We start from the raw sequence: 17,659 nt of genomic DNA on the forward strand, positions 1-17,659 counted from the left end.
CTGGAGTAGAAATACATTCAGAACTAGTGCTTGGTCAAAAGTAAATAGTGCAAGGCCTCTACAGTATGCAGACAAATTTGATCCATTTGCTGAGTTATGTTAAACATGCAGTACGTGTTTTAACATGGCATACTCTCAAATATCAATGTACTTTAATCAAAATGCTGCTGCTTACAGATTTTCCAGTGTTGGGGTTAAAATAAAATATGAAATAAGATTTCAGGATTCAAGTCTTAGTGTCATAAGGAAGGTCGACATATGAGTGGGATTGCATCCTTTTCAACATCCTGCCATATCGAGCAAATGTAACCTTGGGTTGCTTATTTGGATGCAATTTCGCAAACCTTTTTTGCTTTGGTCATACAAGGATGATACGCGAATGGAACTATCTCGTCCCATTGGGCTGATGTCAGTTCTTTTCTTCACTGTGGAGCAGGTAATCTTCACCATTGTCCCATGTGGTTGAATTAACTGCTTTCTTACTTTCCCGTCAGAAAATGGCCAGCCAACATTTTCCTTTTGTTTTGAATCAAGAGGTCTACAAGTTATAAACTTTGCATAAGACATGACTAGCCTGCCTTTCTTTTCAGTATCTGTTATATTTGTTCTCAAAACATGAGGTTGCATTGTATGCCATCTGTTTGAGCTTATCTTGCACCACATGGGACAACCTTTAGTACTGGAAGTTCATGCTGCAAGAACAGATCTGCTTGAGCTGTAAACCAAGGGAACCAAGTAACTTGGCCCTGCACACACTGACTTCCCAACGTAAATGTGGGAAACTAATAGATGATTGCCATTTTCCACCTCCGTACACTGCTGCTGTTCTGGTTCAATATTCTCCGACGGATTGAGATTGCCCAGGTTCATTTCGTGTGGCTGCTGAGCACCTTTTGGAGGGAGTTACGCCTTCCATCCCTTCTGTATGGGTTGAATTCTAAATCAGCCAAGTGGGCAGAAGCGCTTTGGCTGCAAGCTATACACCCTGCCTGATTTTCCTTTTCATTCCGGATTTTCTTCCATTGATTTCAATGGAAAGGAAAATTGGGTGGTGTGTACAACGGGTGACCAGCCCGCCACTGTCGCTTTTGCACCTCTGCCAAAGTTGAATTTCACTCCCCAAGTATTCATTCATAGAATCATAGAAAATTACGACACAGAAGGAGGCCATTCGGCCCATAGTGTCTGCTGATCGAAAAAGTGTTACCCAGCCAAATCCCCCCCCCTCCCCCCCCCCCTTCCAGCACTAGGTCCGTAGCCCTTTGGTTACGGCTCTTTAAGTGCACATCCAAGTACCTTTTAAATGTGATGAGGGTTTCTGTCTTTCAGGCAGTGAGTTCCAGACCCCCACCACCCTCTGGGTGAAGAAATGTCTCTTAAACTCTCCTCTAAATCTTAACCAACTACTTTAAATCTATGCTCCCTGGTTATTGACCCCTCTGCTAAGGAAAATAGGTCCTTCCTATCTACTCTAAGCCCCTCAATTTTATACACCTCAATTAAATCTCCCCATAGCCTCCTCTGTTCCAAGGAAAACAACCCCAGCCTATCCAATCTTTCCTCATAGCTAAAGTTTTCCAGTCCTGGCAACATCCTCATAAATCTTCTTTGTACCCTCTCTCATGCAATCACATCCTTCCTGTTATGTGGTGACCAGAACTGTACTAGTGCCACCTAGTTCCTCAGAATGTAATAGTAGCAGACTTGTAATTCAATACTGTGTATCACAACTACAGTAATGAAGTATATAGAGTTATAGAATATCTTTACAGAACGGTGAGAACTTAAAACTCACTGCAACAAGGTGTGGTTGAAGCAGATGGCATTGGTACAATTAAGGGAGGCTTAATGTATACATGAGGACAAGAGACTAGAGGTGGACAAAGGTAATTAGAGTGAAAGGAGGCTTGTGTTAAGTATAAACAGTGATATAGACCAATTGGGCTGAATGGTCTGTTGCTGTGCTTTCGATTCTATATATGTAAATCAATGTTTCTTGATGTAAAAATGGGCCTGCTCTCCTCAAAGTTACATTCTGATAAATTGACAACTTTCTGTTAGAATTTGTATGTACACTACCGCTATCTTGAGCGTGTGTGTTTAAAAAAAAAATTGAAATTGACAGCATTAAAATTATGTAGTTGCAGTAGATGTTTTGCAGAAAAGATCCATGCATGCGTGTAAAATTGCTATTAAATATTTTACCCCTGGAATTTTATAGTAGCTTGGAAGAAATGTCAATCTGATGATTTTTTTGTTTAAGTAGACAATAGAAGCTACTTTGTAATTTATATCAACATTTTGCTTTAATGAGAATAATTACAATGCTTTCTGAATTTATCCTATTGATTTTGAATATTTTATTTTCAGCTCAGCATTCAGGATGTAACATGGAGGAGAGAAACTAATTTTCAAAGAAGCTGCTTCATCAAAAGAATGGCCTTTCTGGACAACCCTGCTATTATCCTGGCCCACATTCGTCAATCACACGTCACTAGTGATGACACCGGGATGTGTGAGATGGTTCTTATTGACCATGACGTTGACCTGGAGAAATTGTATGCTCCTGTATCCAGCAGCGTCAGGACAAATGTGCAGGGGGAAGGGAGTGATGAGACTCAGAGTTATGACTACTCGCAATCAGTTGACATTACCTCAAGCTGGGATTTTGGTATTCGGAGACGATCAAACACAGGTAAAACCTAAATGCATTTTGGGTGAGTAAGAAGTGTTATTAGTCTGTAGTGTACTCTATTGGTGAGTTAGCTCCATAACTCCACAGGAACACTGATCCTGGCATTTTGGATTCTTCTGTAGGTGGCAAAATTCATTGTTTTAAGTCAACAGTAGTATTTTGCTTGGACTTCTTCAAAAAAAGCACAACTCCGTAAATCGGTAAAGTGGCAGGATTTATTTCAGTTTTGAAATAAGTGGTGCTGTTTGGTTATTATATGATCAATCTACTCATGAAAATGTTTAGAGTAAGGGTCTAAAATAAAAAAAACATGCTGACATTTTTAGTAGAACCATAAATTGTAGATCATTGGCATTTGAATGCTGGGAGTTTTGCTTATTAAGATAGGTTCTGTGGCATCTTGTACCTCCAGACCAAGAGGAAAGAGTAAAAGGATGACTCACTTTTGTATTGATGCAATTGAAATAAGCACTTTACTATTTTCCCTGCAGGATTCTGACACTGTTGAGTAGCAAGTAATTTCTCTTATGGATTTCCCCCACCCCCCCACTGTTTACACTAGCTCAATAACATTCTACTTGGAAAATTATGCACTTATTCAGCTTTTACATACAGATCCCAAAATATACTTAATTTTAACCTTGAGTGAGAGATTTAGTCAAGGCATCTTATTCCACCCACTCTAATTAGTGGAATTTGCTTTTAAAAGTTCCAACTGTATCAAACTTGCTGCAGTAATTTCCTTTTCACAAATGTGTTTTTAAAGAAAGTAATGGCACATATCAGGCATGTATTTTTCTTGATGTATTAATAGTGATGTTTAACCACCTAATTGAATAGTTGACCTGAAGGTTTCCAATTAAACAGTGCAGTTCATCTCATTTATTAGAAGTTTATTCACACTTTTCTTTCCAAAAAGATGGTTAATTAGTGATTTTTTAAAAAGTATTGAAATGTTTGTGAAATTAAATTGTAGCTTAACTTCTTTTTATAAACTTAAAATAGATTGTGGATGTTAAGTTAAATATATGAGCAAAATTAGCGCTACTTCAGGTCCCAGAACCCTAGCAGGATTTGCTGCCTGCTTTTCACTTCTGACCACGTAGTCCTTTGGTATTTTAGTTTGATTAGAATGAAAAAAAAATACTGAACAGGAAATTGAGTTCACTTCTTTGGAGTTTAACAAAACCCAGGTAATTTTATTCCTTGTAATCTGATAGTCAATCGACTTTTACTAACCATTAAAATTTCTGGAAGAAACATTATTAATGATTTATGGTTGTGAACCGGCTTATTAATCACACATGTTTTTACATTTTAATATTCTCTGCACTGTTGAAACCATTTATGAGCTCTATTAATGTTTTATGTCTTTTAAATTCAATTATTAATCATGAACACTTTCAGAATTTTGTTGGTATTTGCATAGATGCGGTGTCATCTTTGAAAATTTATGAACGTTTGACGTAGTTACAATACAATATAAAATACCCATTTAAAATGTGTAAATGTATTTCATTATGACATTTTTATTGCTGACTTTCCTAGACAAAGATTTTGTTTTTAGTTTTTCTTTTTTTTCGCCCCCCCTCTTTGCAGCTCAAAGGCTCGAACGGTTAAGAAAAGAACGACAAAATCAGATTAAATGTAAAAATATTCAGTGGAAAGAAAGGAATGCTATACATTCAGGTAAAGCATGTTTTGGGTCATTAACTATAATTTGATTCTTCCCTCTGGAGTTTGAGTGCTGTAACTTGTTTCCATTTTTTAAAAAAAGCCTTTAGACTAAAATGATCCTCGATATTGCAGAAACTATCGAAGAAAGTTTTGTTGTGCTTTTTTGCAGCAAAACTTAAAAAAATTGACAATTGTTTGAACACCGTATTCAAATGTGCAGAGTTAATGGGTTAAACTCTTTAAATCATTTTTGAAAATTAATATTGGTTGATACGGATAGCGCTGACATTTCTCAAGAAATTACTGTCACATTTTTCATATTAAATCATTTGGAAAAAGTAGTGTGAATAGTTTAAAACCTGTTAACAGTTTGGAAGAACCATGAACACACAGTGTTCAATACAAATATATAGTGGAGTGATTGACTGTTCAATGCATTAATGCAGAAGGATTGTGCTGTTGATTATAGCAATGTATTAGTTATTGCAGAGACAGCAAGATTGCAATGTATCCTCTCCTCCATGGTTTTTACTTTCATAGTCATTGGCATACAAATAAATGTAGTTCCAAAGCAAAATTATTGTGGGGAGAGGTGTGTGCAATTTAGAATTGATGAATTTGAAAAGTTTGTAGATTTCAAAAAGAGAGCAAATATTGTTCTATTGCTAACTTAAAACTAATGTGTTTTTCTTAGATGTGCACTACTGTTGTTTCACAGCACTCAAAGAGCAGTCGCTGTTCCGATCATGCAGCTTACACCCCAATTAGTAACGTTCCCATAATTGAAATGCTCCTATAACTACAATTTGTCTTTCAGCCATGATCATATTGAATGGTGGTGCAGGCTCGAAGGGCTGAATGGCCTGCTCTTGCACGTATTTTCTGTTTCGATAACTTGTGCAGTCCAGGAGTTTCTCTTTTGAAACTTTTACCTTTCATGTTGAATAACATCAGCACATTACATATGCATTAAATCATCTTTAGTAAAATGATGCCTGGATCTTCTTCCCTAAATAATAAAGCTTTTCCCAAATGCTTTTCATGAAGATAGTGCCCTTTATTTAACTTAAATTAAGATTGCAGAAAGAGGGATTGCATGCAAGATTAGAAATGGGAAGACTTCCTAACTATTAACCCACTTACTGTTCTTCCCCTCAAGTAGTGTATGGAATAGATTCCCATCAACATTAATTCAATTCTTTAAGAGCCTTTTTAGAAAGGTTCTGGATGAAATGTTGCTTATGAAAAGGGTTGCAGGTTATATGGACAAGTGATTCATAGTTAAGCACAATGTTTTCATGTAATCCTTTTTAAAGGAGCATTCTATTTAATTACTGTTTAAATAGAACTTTTAACAAATAGAAAAATGAGTCGTGCATGTAACGTTTTTAGATTCACTTCTATTTTTGCTATTTGCTGGTTTTCAGACTTAATTTTATTTAGTGGGACACACTCTGTCACCATAAGCCTCCAGGCCTTCATGGCCCTGGGTTTAAGACAAACTTGAAATTTGGGTCAGTCCCTAAAACCTGAATTGCCAGAGAAACCATACCAGGCTCCAGCCAGTTGGGAATATGTCAGTACAGCTCCTTGGTCTAGCACAGTTCCAAGGCGGTGTGCTTGAAAGAGGTAAATGATGTACTGTTTTACTTAATGCATAAAAGTATTAGTTATGCAGGACACCTCCTTGAAGATGAGAGAACCATTTTTTAAGCTTGTTTTTAAACTTTATATGTAATTAACCATTAAATCATAAACAGTATAACTGATGTATCCAAACATACTTCCCCTCCAATTTCAGCTGAAGAATTAGGCTCTTTGTTTGAAAAGAAGGATTTCCGCGCAAAAGCACTGAATATCAGAAAACCGTCTACGCTATCCATACGACTCGAACAGTGTCCGCAGCAACTGAACAACTCATTTAATGAGTATTCTAAATTTGATGGCAAGGTGGGTGCAGAAAAGAATTTCACATTTTACACTGCATCCAAGTTGTTAGATATCCTATTGGAACATAAACAGTACAAAGCTGTAGCACCTAATCATCTAAATTGTTGGTTTTGCAAAAATTTAGGCTGTTGTTAACTGCTTTTATGGAGTCAGCCAGCTACTTAAGAGTTACGAGACCAACCCAGCATTGTTTTTATTCTCTCTCCACTTTGTGAACAGCCTGACTTCTGCTTGACATCTCCCCACTGCAGGGCAGTTGATTAGGTGAAGAATTCTCTGGGGGGAAAGATTTCCTCTGTGTGCTATTCTTAGCAAAATTATAAATGTATTTACAAGTTTGCTATAAATAGTCAGGGGAAATATTCCCCATCTTCTTGAAATGATAGACATTAGCCCTCATTCAACTGCCCTGCCATTGTGAACCATTTTTCTACATACTTCTCACCTAATGAAAACCGTGTGCTACATGTTGGTTAATGAGCCTTTTTTTGAGTATTCTGTGTTACTGCCTTTGCATCTACTTTGAACAGTGTTTACTTAATAGATAATGAATGAAGCCACAAACGTCTTATTGTTAAAGGGATTTCTAATTATCTGAATTCTGTTAATGAGGCAAGATTTTTCAATTTTAAATAAAAAAAAGTCATCTGCCTCTTGTTCAAATGTATAGATAATTTTGTAGTTTTGTAATTTTCACTTCATTGGCCTATTGAGACAAAATACAGTTTTTGTTTCTGATTAGTTTTTTCACCTGTACAGTCGGTTTACTCTGACGTTGGTTATTTTAACAAGGTGATGACAGTTATTTATCATGAAAGGAGGTAGAGAAAGAAAGGTATATTGTTTTTAAGGAAAACAGATGATCCGTAAACATTGTATATCTTAACTGGGGGGCTTTATTTTGCTCCTTTTGTTTTTCCACGTACTAAATTGGCTTGTGAGCTTCACTGTCGTTCCCCCTTGACCACCCCTGCCCTCTACGTTTTGAAAAAAATGTTTATATGATGGGACAAGGTCCGGATTTGGAAAAGTTCAGCATGAAACCAGCCGAGGTTAATATAAAGCACTCAACAGTAGCAGAAGCTACATTTTTCTATTTTTGTCAAAGACAGTTGCATTTTGTTCATTTCCTTTATGGATACTGTGATTAAACCATGTTATGATTTGTTAAAACATTTTTCTCAAGCACAAATATCACAATGTGGTAATATAAACACAGACTTTAATGTCTTTTCTGATCATTTTACTGTGGTACATGTTGTACAAAGTTCATTTACTAAAAATGTATAAAATTTCTTCCTCTATCACACTCCCTTATCTAATGGGATTATTCACAGATAGACTGAAAAGAATTGAGCAACTAAAATCTTGCCAGAACAATTAAATATTTTGATCTTGGTAAATCTTAGAAGGAATATTGCCCCCCCCCCCTCCCCCCGGGTGTATCTCCAATTTGAATTTATTTTTTCAATATATCCATATAATTGAAAGAATTGTGAATTGCTCATCCCACATTACAATTGTAAGGTGGCACATTAAATCTGTCAATAGCTGAAAATAATCCAGTGCCACACTTTTCTTGACTTAAATAAATAACTAACCGTATTTCCTGAAATATACAAATTTAAAGAAAGTACCAAGGAGAGCCACAAAAGGGAATGAGGAGCAAAGGATGAGAATAGATTAGATGAAATAAACATAGTGAGAGAGGATGTATTAGGGGTTTTAGCAGCTTTGAAAGTGGATAAATCCTTCGGGCCTGGATGAAATGTATCACAGGCTGTTCAGAGAAGCAAAAGAGGAAATAGCAGAGGCTCTGACCACCATTTTCCAATCCTCTTTGGCGAGAGGTTTGGTACTGGAGGATTGCTAACATTCTACCTTTGTTTAAAAAGAGAGTAAAGGATAGACTGAGTAATTACAGGCCAGTCAGCCTAACCTCGGTGGCAGGAAAATTATTGGAAAAAATTCTGAGGGCCAGGATAAATTTTCATTTAGAAAGACACAGATTAATCAAGGATAGAGAGCATGGATTATTTAAGGGAATGTCTTGTCTGACTAACTTGATTGAATTTTTTGAGGATGTAACAAGGAGGGTCGATGAGGGTAGTCCGTTTCATGTAGTGTATGTGGATTTTAGCAAGGCTTTTGATAAGGTCCCACATGGCAGACTGATCACGAAATTAAAAGCCCATGGGATCCAAGGCAAAGTAACAAATTGGCTGAAGCAGGGTGTTTTTGTGACTGGAAAGCTGTTTCCAGTGGGATTCCCACAGGACTCAGTACTCGGTCCCTTGCTTTTTGTGGTATATATCAATGATTTAGACTTGAATGTAGGGGGTATGATTAAGAAGTTTGCAGATGATACAAAAATTGGTTGTGAAGAAGAAAGCTGTAAACTGCAGGAAGATATCAGTGAACTGGTCAGGTGGGCAGAACAGTGGCAAATGGAATTCAATCCGGAAAAGTATGAGGTAATATATTTGTGGAAGGCTAACAAGGCAAGGGAAGACACATTAAATGGTCGGAGACTGAGGTGTAGAAGAACAAAGGAACCTTGGAGTGCATGTCCACAGACCCCTGAAGGTAGCAGGCCAGGTAGATAAGGTGGTTAAGAAGGCATACTGAATACTTGCCTTTATTAGCTGAGGCATAGAATACAAGAGCAGGGAGGTTATGCTTGAACTGTATAAAACACTAGTTATGCCACAGCTAGAGTACTTAGTGCAGTTCTGGTCACCGCATTACAGGAAAGATGTGATGTACTCAAGAGGGTACAGAAGAGATTTACGAGGATGTTGCCTGGATTGGAGAATTTTAGCTGAGGGAAGATTGGATAGGGATAGGTTGGGTTGTTTTCTTTGGAACAGAGGTGGCTGAGGGAGACTTTATTGAAGGTGTATAAAATTATAAGGGGCCTAAATAGAGTGGATAGGAAGGACCTATTTTCCTTAGCAGAGGGATCAAGAACCAGGGGGCATGGATTTAAAGTAATTGGTAGGAGGCTTTGAGGGGAAATTTTTCCACCCAGAGGGTGGTGGGGGTTTGGAACTCACTGCCTGAAAGGATGGTGGAGGCAGAAACCCTCACCACATTTTAAAAAGTACTTGGATGTGCACTTGAAGTGCTGTAACCTACAGGGCTACGAACCAAGAGCTGGAAAGTGGGAGTAGGCTGGATAGCTTTTTGTCGGCCGGCGTGGACACGATGGGCTGAAATGGCCTCTTTCCATGCTGCAAATTTCTATGATTCTCTGATTAATGTAAAAGGGAACACAAAAGTCTTCTATGGACGCATAACTAGTAAAAGGGTAGTGAAAGGAAGGATGGGGTCAACTAGGGACCAAAAAAGAGATTTTCTTGTGGAGGCATCTGTCTTCACTGGATAAGAGAATGCTGCCAATGTAGCCGTAAAGGAGAAGGGAGTCATGATATTTGATATGATTAAAAATAGACAAAGAGGATGTTACTTAAAAGGTTGGCAGTCCTCAAAGTAGAAAAGTCACCCGGTCCGAATGGAATGCATCCGAGGTGACTGAGGGAAGTAAGGGTGGAAATTGCAGAGGCTCTGGCCACAATCTTCCAATCCTCCTTGGATATGGGGTGCTAAAGGACTGGAGGATTGCAATTGGCGGTCCCGGCCTGCAAGACCATTAGCAGGCCGGGGCCATTAGAGGGAGCAGTGTGCAGCGGCATACCACTGCAGGAGGGCGACGGCTGCGAAGTCAGGTCGCTGATTGCAGTGCGGGCAGGCACAGCAGGAGGGGTGAAGGAGTGGCAAGAGTTTCTAGAAGGAAGTGACCAGGGCCCAGGAGAGGCAAGGGCCCAGGAGCAGCACGGGCCAGCCCACACTGTGATACATGTGCACGCTTGATCTGTGCAGCAGAGCTGGTCTCCAGTCATCTTGGGTAATCCTTGCCACTGGACCAAGACCTAGTTCTGTCAAGCCCGTGTGGTGGCTGGTGTGCAACGGCCACCACACGTTTTTAAAAAAAAAAATCCACGCACAGGCATCTTCCACTCTCCAAGTTGTAGTTCGGGATCTGGAATATTATGTCCTTCATTGAAACACCTGTGAACTCATTCCTTTTTGGTGTGGATGCAAGTCATCTTCACTTCGAGGGACTGCCTATGATGATGATGAGGATTGCAAATGTTACACCCTTTTTTAAAGAGGGGAGAATGATAAACCCAGCAACTACAGGCCAGTCAGCCTAACATCGGGGACAGAGAAACTTTGAGGCAATAACCTGAGACAAAATTAATTGGCATTTAGAAAAGTATGGGGTAATAAATGAAAGTCCACACTGATTTTTTGACTAACTTGATCGATTTCTTTGATAAAGTAACAGAGAGGGTTGGAGGGTCATGTGGCTGATCTGTATATGGACTTTCAAATGGTGTTTGACAAAGTACCCACGCATGGAAGTAAAGGGGTAGTGACAGCATGGATACAAAGTTGACTGAGGGACAGGAAATAGAGATGGGTGCTGAATGGTTGGTTTTCAAACACCACACTGTGTCTGCAGTGTGCACGATCTACAGGATGCACTGCAGCAACTCGCCAGGACTTCATTAACAGCCCCTCCCTGACCTCTACCATCTAGATGGACAAGGACAAGGGCTGCAGGTGCAGGGACACACCATCACCTCTAAGTCGCACATTGCCATTCCTTCAACATTGCTGAGTCAGAATCATGGAGCTCCCTACCTAACAGCGCTTTCAGAGTACCTTCACCACATAGACTGCAGCGGTTCAAGAAATCAGCTCACCACCTTCTTGAGGGCAAATAGGGTTGGACAATAAATGCTATCCTTGTGAGCAATGTCTATATCCCAAGAATGAATAATAAAAAACTAATCAGCCTGATCAATTTAATCCTTTGTGTTTTAGCAGCTTTCTCCAATACGACTAACATTTGATCAATGTAATACTCGTACTGTTAAAATACTGTAGTAATTTTAATAAATTAAAAATAGATCAATTACCTGCAGTGCTCGCAAGAATAATTTTCTCTGTTGTGGAAATGTTGAACTAGAAAACATTGTTCAGCAATACAAGATTATTTCAGATTCTGCAGGTTTCTCTGCTGTTAAATACTTCATCTCAGAGGAACTTGTTCTAGCATCTATTACAGGAGTGTAAATTGTTTGAGCTTTCTTTGTAATCCTGATTTCTTTTGCTTGTGGTATTTAGTGTTACCAGAATTTCAGCACAGCTTAATGAGCGTATGCTCACATCAACTGTGAAAAGCATTCAGGGATACCATTCTACGTTTTGTCCTTTCAAAGTTGGGTTTTGTCTCGAGAATTTTGAGCTGTGTTGCACGAGGGTGAAGCACTGGTGGTTACAGGTCTGGTGCAGATGATGGAAGCAATTTAAAGTAATGAATTAAGGGTGTCACGTCAAAAGTGTATCGCTCAAGATTAAAGCATTTTGGTCCAAGTGCTATTTTTCCTGTCTTGTGATGCCTGTTGGTTCATTTTGCTGACCAGCATACCGTTAAAATCTAATATAGCAAATGGAAAGTATATATAACTTGTGCCATAATCCATAGTTGTTTACCAAGTTGTGCAGTTTTAATTCCAGAGTTATACATGTATATCTGCCTCGGCATCCAGCTGAAACGCTTTGGAGATGCGTACGGTTTAGTTGTGCTGAAAAGTGTAATGAGGCAATTATTGTTCTGTTCATAAAATCAAATTATGGCAGTAAATAGTGTTTTTTTTGCAGTAGGTTTAATTTGTGGGCCTCAGTGTATTCATAAATAACCCAAAGTGGAATTGTGAGAAGAGCATCTGAAAGATAGTCACAACCAAATACGTTTGACAAACAGGAATTGTCGGAGGTTGCTATTTTCCATTAAGTAGCAGGGTCGGGATTTGACAGCTTGCTTTTTGACAAGCCGTCTGTGGAAGAGGAATTATGCTAGTTCATGTAGGTTAACTTGTGACTTTATGATGAAACAGTGAAGGGAAAATGGGGGAGGGTATCATTCCGTGAGTGCTAATTGCTTTAGTGTTAATTTTTGTAAGTGTTGATAGAACCAGCTCTTTTAGATTTGTTTTAGAAAATATGGGAACTATTCCACATTATACAGCCCATGGTGAAAATTAAGATAAATGTAGTAGCAATTAACATTTACTAGTTGATAGGTTTTAGTAGCAATTTGAAATAGCGGTGCGCTAACAAAATATTGTTTATGTTCAACTTTCGTTAGGCTAAGAATTTTGTGTGTATTTATTATTTATTGCAGTTAATAAAATGTTATGCGGACGTTGGTTGTATTTTCAGATCTGTAGTGCTATATGATGGCTGTATGTTGTTTGTCGAAGGATCTTAAATGATTTTAGTTGATGTACAACCTGCAGCATTATGTACATGTGTAACAAGCAATCTGTCCCTTTAACTAACGAATAGTTAATTGTTAATTTGACCGCTTTCTGAAAATCCTTTCCTGTGCACATCAAGTTGGAATCTCTCGTTCCTTCAACGTGCCTAGCAGAATTGTAAAAATCTTTTGAAAGGGATTGAAAAAGTAGATAGTAATAGATTATTTCCACTGGTTGATGATACACTAACAAAGGAGGCATAAATTTAGGATTTGTACCAGAAGCGTAAAGGGAGGTGTTGGAAGAAAAAAATGTCATGCATAAGTTTATTTGAAAATTGAATTCATATGATTATTGATGCAAGTTAATCATGGCATTTAAGTGGGAGTTAGATGAACACTTGAAGAAAAGTATTGAAGGGTAGGGGAAAAGAACTGGAAAATCTGATTAGATCGCACTGATGTGGAGCTAGCATTGGCACATTCACAATGGGCCAATCGGAAATTTATGTACCTGTATAATGTGATAATACCTGTCTCTATCTTGGCCAACCACTTTCCTTGGTGGCCTATTCCCCATGATTAGCATGTTAAGGTGCTTTTTTTCTGAAGATTAGGTCCTGATGGAGCACTTTGCCTTACCTTCCCACTTTTGTATTTAAATGCCCTGCAAGTTTCCTGATGGCTTGTAGGAGGCCGATTTGGATACATAGGGCCCAAATTTGGCCAGGAGTTGCTCCGTTTTTTTTTTGGAGCAACTTGATTTTTTTTGGAGTATCTTTAAAAATTGCAATTCTGCACATTTAATTTGCGCCAGTGTGAGTGAGTTAGTTAGGATTTGTTTTTTAGCTTAGTTTTTATTTCAGCTGGGGGTGTACCCAGCCATCTATGCCTGTTTTGGCCATTTAAGCCAGTTTGGAGAGCTAATAGTTGCTCCAAACTAACTTAGGCCAGCGTATGTGGCCACTTGTGGCCCGCATAGAAAACCCTTGCAGAGAGTTACGAAATCAGCACAGCTAAGTACATTCTAAAGCACAAAAATAAGCATTCAGTAACAAATAAAAAATACAAGGAAGCTGAGAGGACCTGCACATAGCACCAAGAGTTACAAAGCACAAAATATAATAAGCAATTAACAAATAAAAAATCGAAGGAACTCTGCACCTAAAGCACCAAGACCAAAGTAATAAGCAATCAATCAATAACAAATAAAAAATAGAAGTCCTACCAAAACACGGCCCGGGAAGGCAGCGGCTGCTGATGAGGGAGACCATTCGGCAAGGGATAGGGAGGCCGTGCTTCGGGCCCATCACACACAGCCTGCAGCAAACACTCTCAGATTCTGGGGGCGAGGAGCTATTGCACATGCGCGCACATGTGCAGAGGTCCTGGCACTGCTATCAGTGCTGGGACCTGGCTCCGCCCCCAGTTGCCATGCTGCACCACCATTGAGGAGAGGCTGGGGAGCGGCCAAATTCGCCCTGAAGATTTTTGGCGCCCTTTTTGTTCTACAAAAGCGGCGCACCTCTGGTGAGTACGCCAGAAATCTGTACTGGCCAAATTTGGGCCCGGAGGGCCGCGCCTAGAACGGCGCAGCCCCGACCTGGATGCCTGTTTTTCGCGCCACAAAGTGCGCCTAAAAAAAACTGACAGATTCTCCGGCTCCCTGCTGGTCCTCTGCAGCCGGGCGCGGCGCAGCACGAGCTGTAGGGGGCGGAGCTAGGACCTTGCGCTGAAAACAGTGCCAGGACCTCTGCATATGCGCGCTACAGTGGGCACGCATGTGCAGTAGCTCCAGGCGCCCAAAACTGTGTGGGAGGGGCCTGAAGCACGCAGCCCCGAGCCCTGGCCCGAACCGAACCGACCTCCCTCCCACCCCCCCGACCCGAACTGCGCTCCTGACCCCCACCCATACCAGACCAGATCCGACCCAACCTGACCTCCCGCCCCCGACCCGTGCTCCCGACCGCCCCCCCCCCGACCCAACCTGACCTCCCTTCCCCCCGCCCCCGACACGAACCGACCCGACCCGCGCTCTCTCCCTCCCCGAACCAACCCGACCTCCCTCTGCACCCCCCCCCCCGATCCGACCCACGCTCCGGACCCCGGGCCCGACCCAACGCCACCTACCTGTAAATCTAGTGCTGGGGACGGGCCCTGCCTGAAGTCTTGGGCCCGGCCTGTTCAGCCTTCCTCCCCCTTCTCCTTTGCCCCCCCCTTCCCTTCTCCTTCGCCCCCCCCTTCTCCTTCGCCCCCCCCTTCTCCTTCGCCCCCCCTTCTCCTTCGCCCCCCCCTTCTCCTGCCCCCCCCTTCTCCTTCGCGCCCCCCCCCATCTCCTTCGCCCCCCCCTTTCCCCTTGCAATAAAGGTGCAGCAGTTATAATGGGTGACTTTAATATGCACATAGATTGTGCTAGCCAAACTGGAAGCAATACGGTGGTGGAGGATTTCCTGGAGTGCATAAGGGATGGTTTTCTAGACCAATATGTCGAGGAACCAACTTAGACTGGGTGTTGTGTAATGTGAGAGGATTAATTAGCAATCTCGTTGTGCGAGGCCCCTTGGGGAAGAGTGACCATAATATGGTGGAATTCTGCATTAGGATGGAGAATGAAACAGTTAATTCTGAGACCATGGTCCAGAACTTAAAGAAGGGTAACTTTGAAGGTATGAGGCGTGAATTGGCTAGGATAGATTGGCGAATGATCCTTAAGGGGTTGACTGGATGGGCAATGGCATACATTTAGAGACCGCATGGATGAAATACAACAATTGTACATTCCTGTCTGACGTAAAAATAAAAAAGGAAAAGTAGCTCAACCGTAGCCATCAAGGGAAATCAGGAATAGTATTAAAGCCAAGGAAGTGGCATACAAATTGGCCAGAAATAGCAGCGAACCCGGGGACTGGGAGAAATTTAGAACTCAGCAGAGGAGGACAAAGGGTTTGATTAGGGCAGGGAAAATGGAGTACGAGAAGAAGCTTGCAGGGAACATTAAGGCGGATTGTAAAAGTTTCTATAGCTATGTAAAGAGAAAAAGGTTAGTAAAGACAAACTTAGGTCCCCTGCAGTCAGAATCAGGGGAAGTCATAACGGGGAACAAAGAAATGGCAGACCAATTGAACAAGTACTTTGGTTCGGTATTCACTAAGGAGGACACAAACAACCTTCCGGATATAAAAGGGGTCAGAGAGTCTAGTAAGAAGGAGGAACTGAGGGAAATCCTGATTAGTCGGGAAATTGTGTTGGGGAAATTGATGGGATTGAAGGCCGATAAATTCTCAGGGCCTGATGGACTGCATCCCAGAGTACTTAAGGAGGTGGCCTTGGAAATAGCGGATGCATTGACAGTCATTTACCAACATTCCATTGACTCTGGATCAGTTCCTAGCGAGTGGAGGGTAACCAATGTAATCCCACTTTTTTAAAATAGGAGGGAGAGAGAAAACAGGGAATTAGCCAGACCTCAGTAGTGGGTAAAATGATGGAATCAATTATTAAGGATGTCATAGCAGCGCATTTGGAAAATGGTGACATGATAGGTCCAAGTCAGCATGGATTTGTGAAAGGGAAATCATGCTTGACAAATCTTCTGGAATTTTTTGAGAATGTTTCCAGTAGAGTGGACAAGGGAGAGCCAGTTGATGTGGTATATTTGGACTTTCAGAAGGCTTTCAACAAGGTCCCACACAAGAGATTAATGTGTAAAGTTAAAGCACATGGGATTGGGGGTAGTGTGCTGACATGGATTGAGAACTGGTTGTCAGACAGGAAGCAAAGAGTAGGAGTAAATGGGTACTTTTCAGAATGGCAGGCAGTGACTAGTGGGGTACCGCAAGGTTCTGTGCTGGGGCCTCAGCTGTTTACACTGTACATTAATGATTTAGACGAGGGGATTAAATGTAGTATCTCCAAACTTGCGGATGATACTAAGTTGGGTGGCAGTGTGAGCTGCGAAGAGGATGCTATGAGGCTGCAGAGTGATTTGGATAGGTTAGGTGAGTGGGTAAATGCATGGCAGATGAAGTATAATGTGGATAAATGTGAGGTTATCCACTTTGGTGGTAAAAACAGAGAGACAGACTATTATCTGAATGGTGACAGATTAGGAAAAGGAGAGGTGCAACGAGACCTGGGTGTCATGGTACATCAGTCATTGAAGGTTGGCATGCAGGTACAGCAGGCGGTTAAGAAAGCAAATGGCATGTTGGCTTTCATAGCGAGGGGATTTGAGTACAGGGGCAGGGAGGTGTTACTGCAGTTGTACAAGGCCTTGGTGAGGCCACACCTGGAGTATTGTGTACAGTTTTGGTCTCCTAACTTGAGGAAGGACATTCTTGCTATTGAGAGAGTGCAGCGAAGATTCACCAGACTGATTCCCGGGATGGTGGGACTGACCTATCAAGAAAGACTGGATCAACTGGGCTTGTATTCACTGGAGTTCAGAAGAATGAGAGGGGACCTCATAGAAACGTTTAAAATTCTGACGGGTTTAGACAGGTTTGATGCAGGAAGAATGTCCCCAATGTTGGGGAAGTCCAGAACCAGGGGTCACAGTCAAAGGATAAGGGGTAAGCCATTTAGGACCGAGATGAGGAGAAACTTCTTCACCCAGAGAGTGGTGAACCTGTGGAATTCTCTACAGAAAGTAGTTGAGGCCAATTCACTAAATATATTCAAAAGGGAGTTAGATGAAGTCCTTACTTACTAGGGGGATCAAGGGGTATGGCGAGAAAGCAGGAAGGGGGTACTGAAGTTGCATGTTCAGCCATGAACTCATTGAATGGCGATGCAGGCTAGAAGGGCCGAATGGCCTACTCCTGCACCTATGTTTCTCCTCCCCCCCCCTTCCCCTTCTCCTCCCCCCTTCTCTCCCTCCCCCTCCCCCCTCTCTCCCGCCCCCTCCCCCTTCTCTCCTGCCCCCTCCCCCCTTCTCTCCCCCCTCCCCCTCCCCCCTCTCTCCTCGCCCCTCCCCCCCGCACCTCTCTCTCCCTCCCCCCCCTCTC

At 41.4% G+C, this 17,659-nt stretch overlaps 1 protein-coding gene across 5 annotated transcripts in view; it reads left to right on the forward strand.

Annotated features, from left to right (window-relative positions):
• Positions 1-17,659, forward strand: part of mapkap1 (MAPK associated protein 1) — a 253,838-nt gene that overhangs the window by 33,168 nt on the left and 203,011 nt on the right. For all 5 annotated transcript variants that reach the window (XM_070862645.1, XM_070862643.1, XM_070862641.1 and 2 more), the window contains 3 exons: positions 2,371-2,695; positions 4,295-4,384; positions 6,174-6,322. In XM_070862645.1, coding sequence (XP_070718746.1) covers positions 2,437-2,695; positions 4,295-4,384; positions 6,174-6,322 — 498 coding nt within the window. In that variant the 5' untranslated portion in view covers positions 2,371-2,436. The remainder of the gene's footprint in view (positions 1-2,370; positions 2,696-4,294; positions 4,385-6,173; positions 6,323-17,659) is intronic.

Source organism: Pristiophorus japonicus, chromosome 20, assembly GCF_044704955.1.
Source record: "Pristiophorus japonicus isolate sPriJap1 chromosome 20, sPriJap1.hap1, whole genome shotgun sequence".
In the NCBI taxonomy this organism is placed as follows: domain Eukaryota; kingdom Metazoa; phylum Chordata; class Chondrichthyes; family Pristiophoridae; genus Pristiophorus; species Pristiophorus japonicus.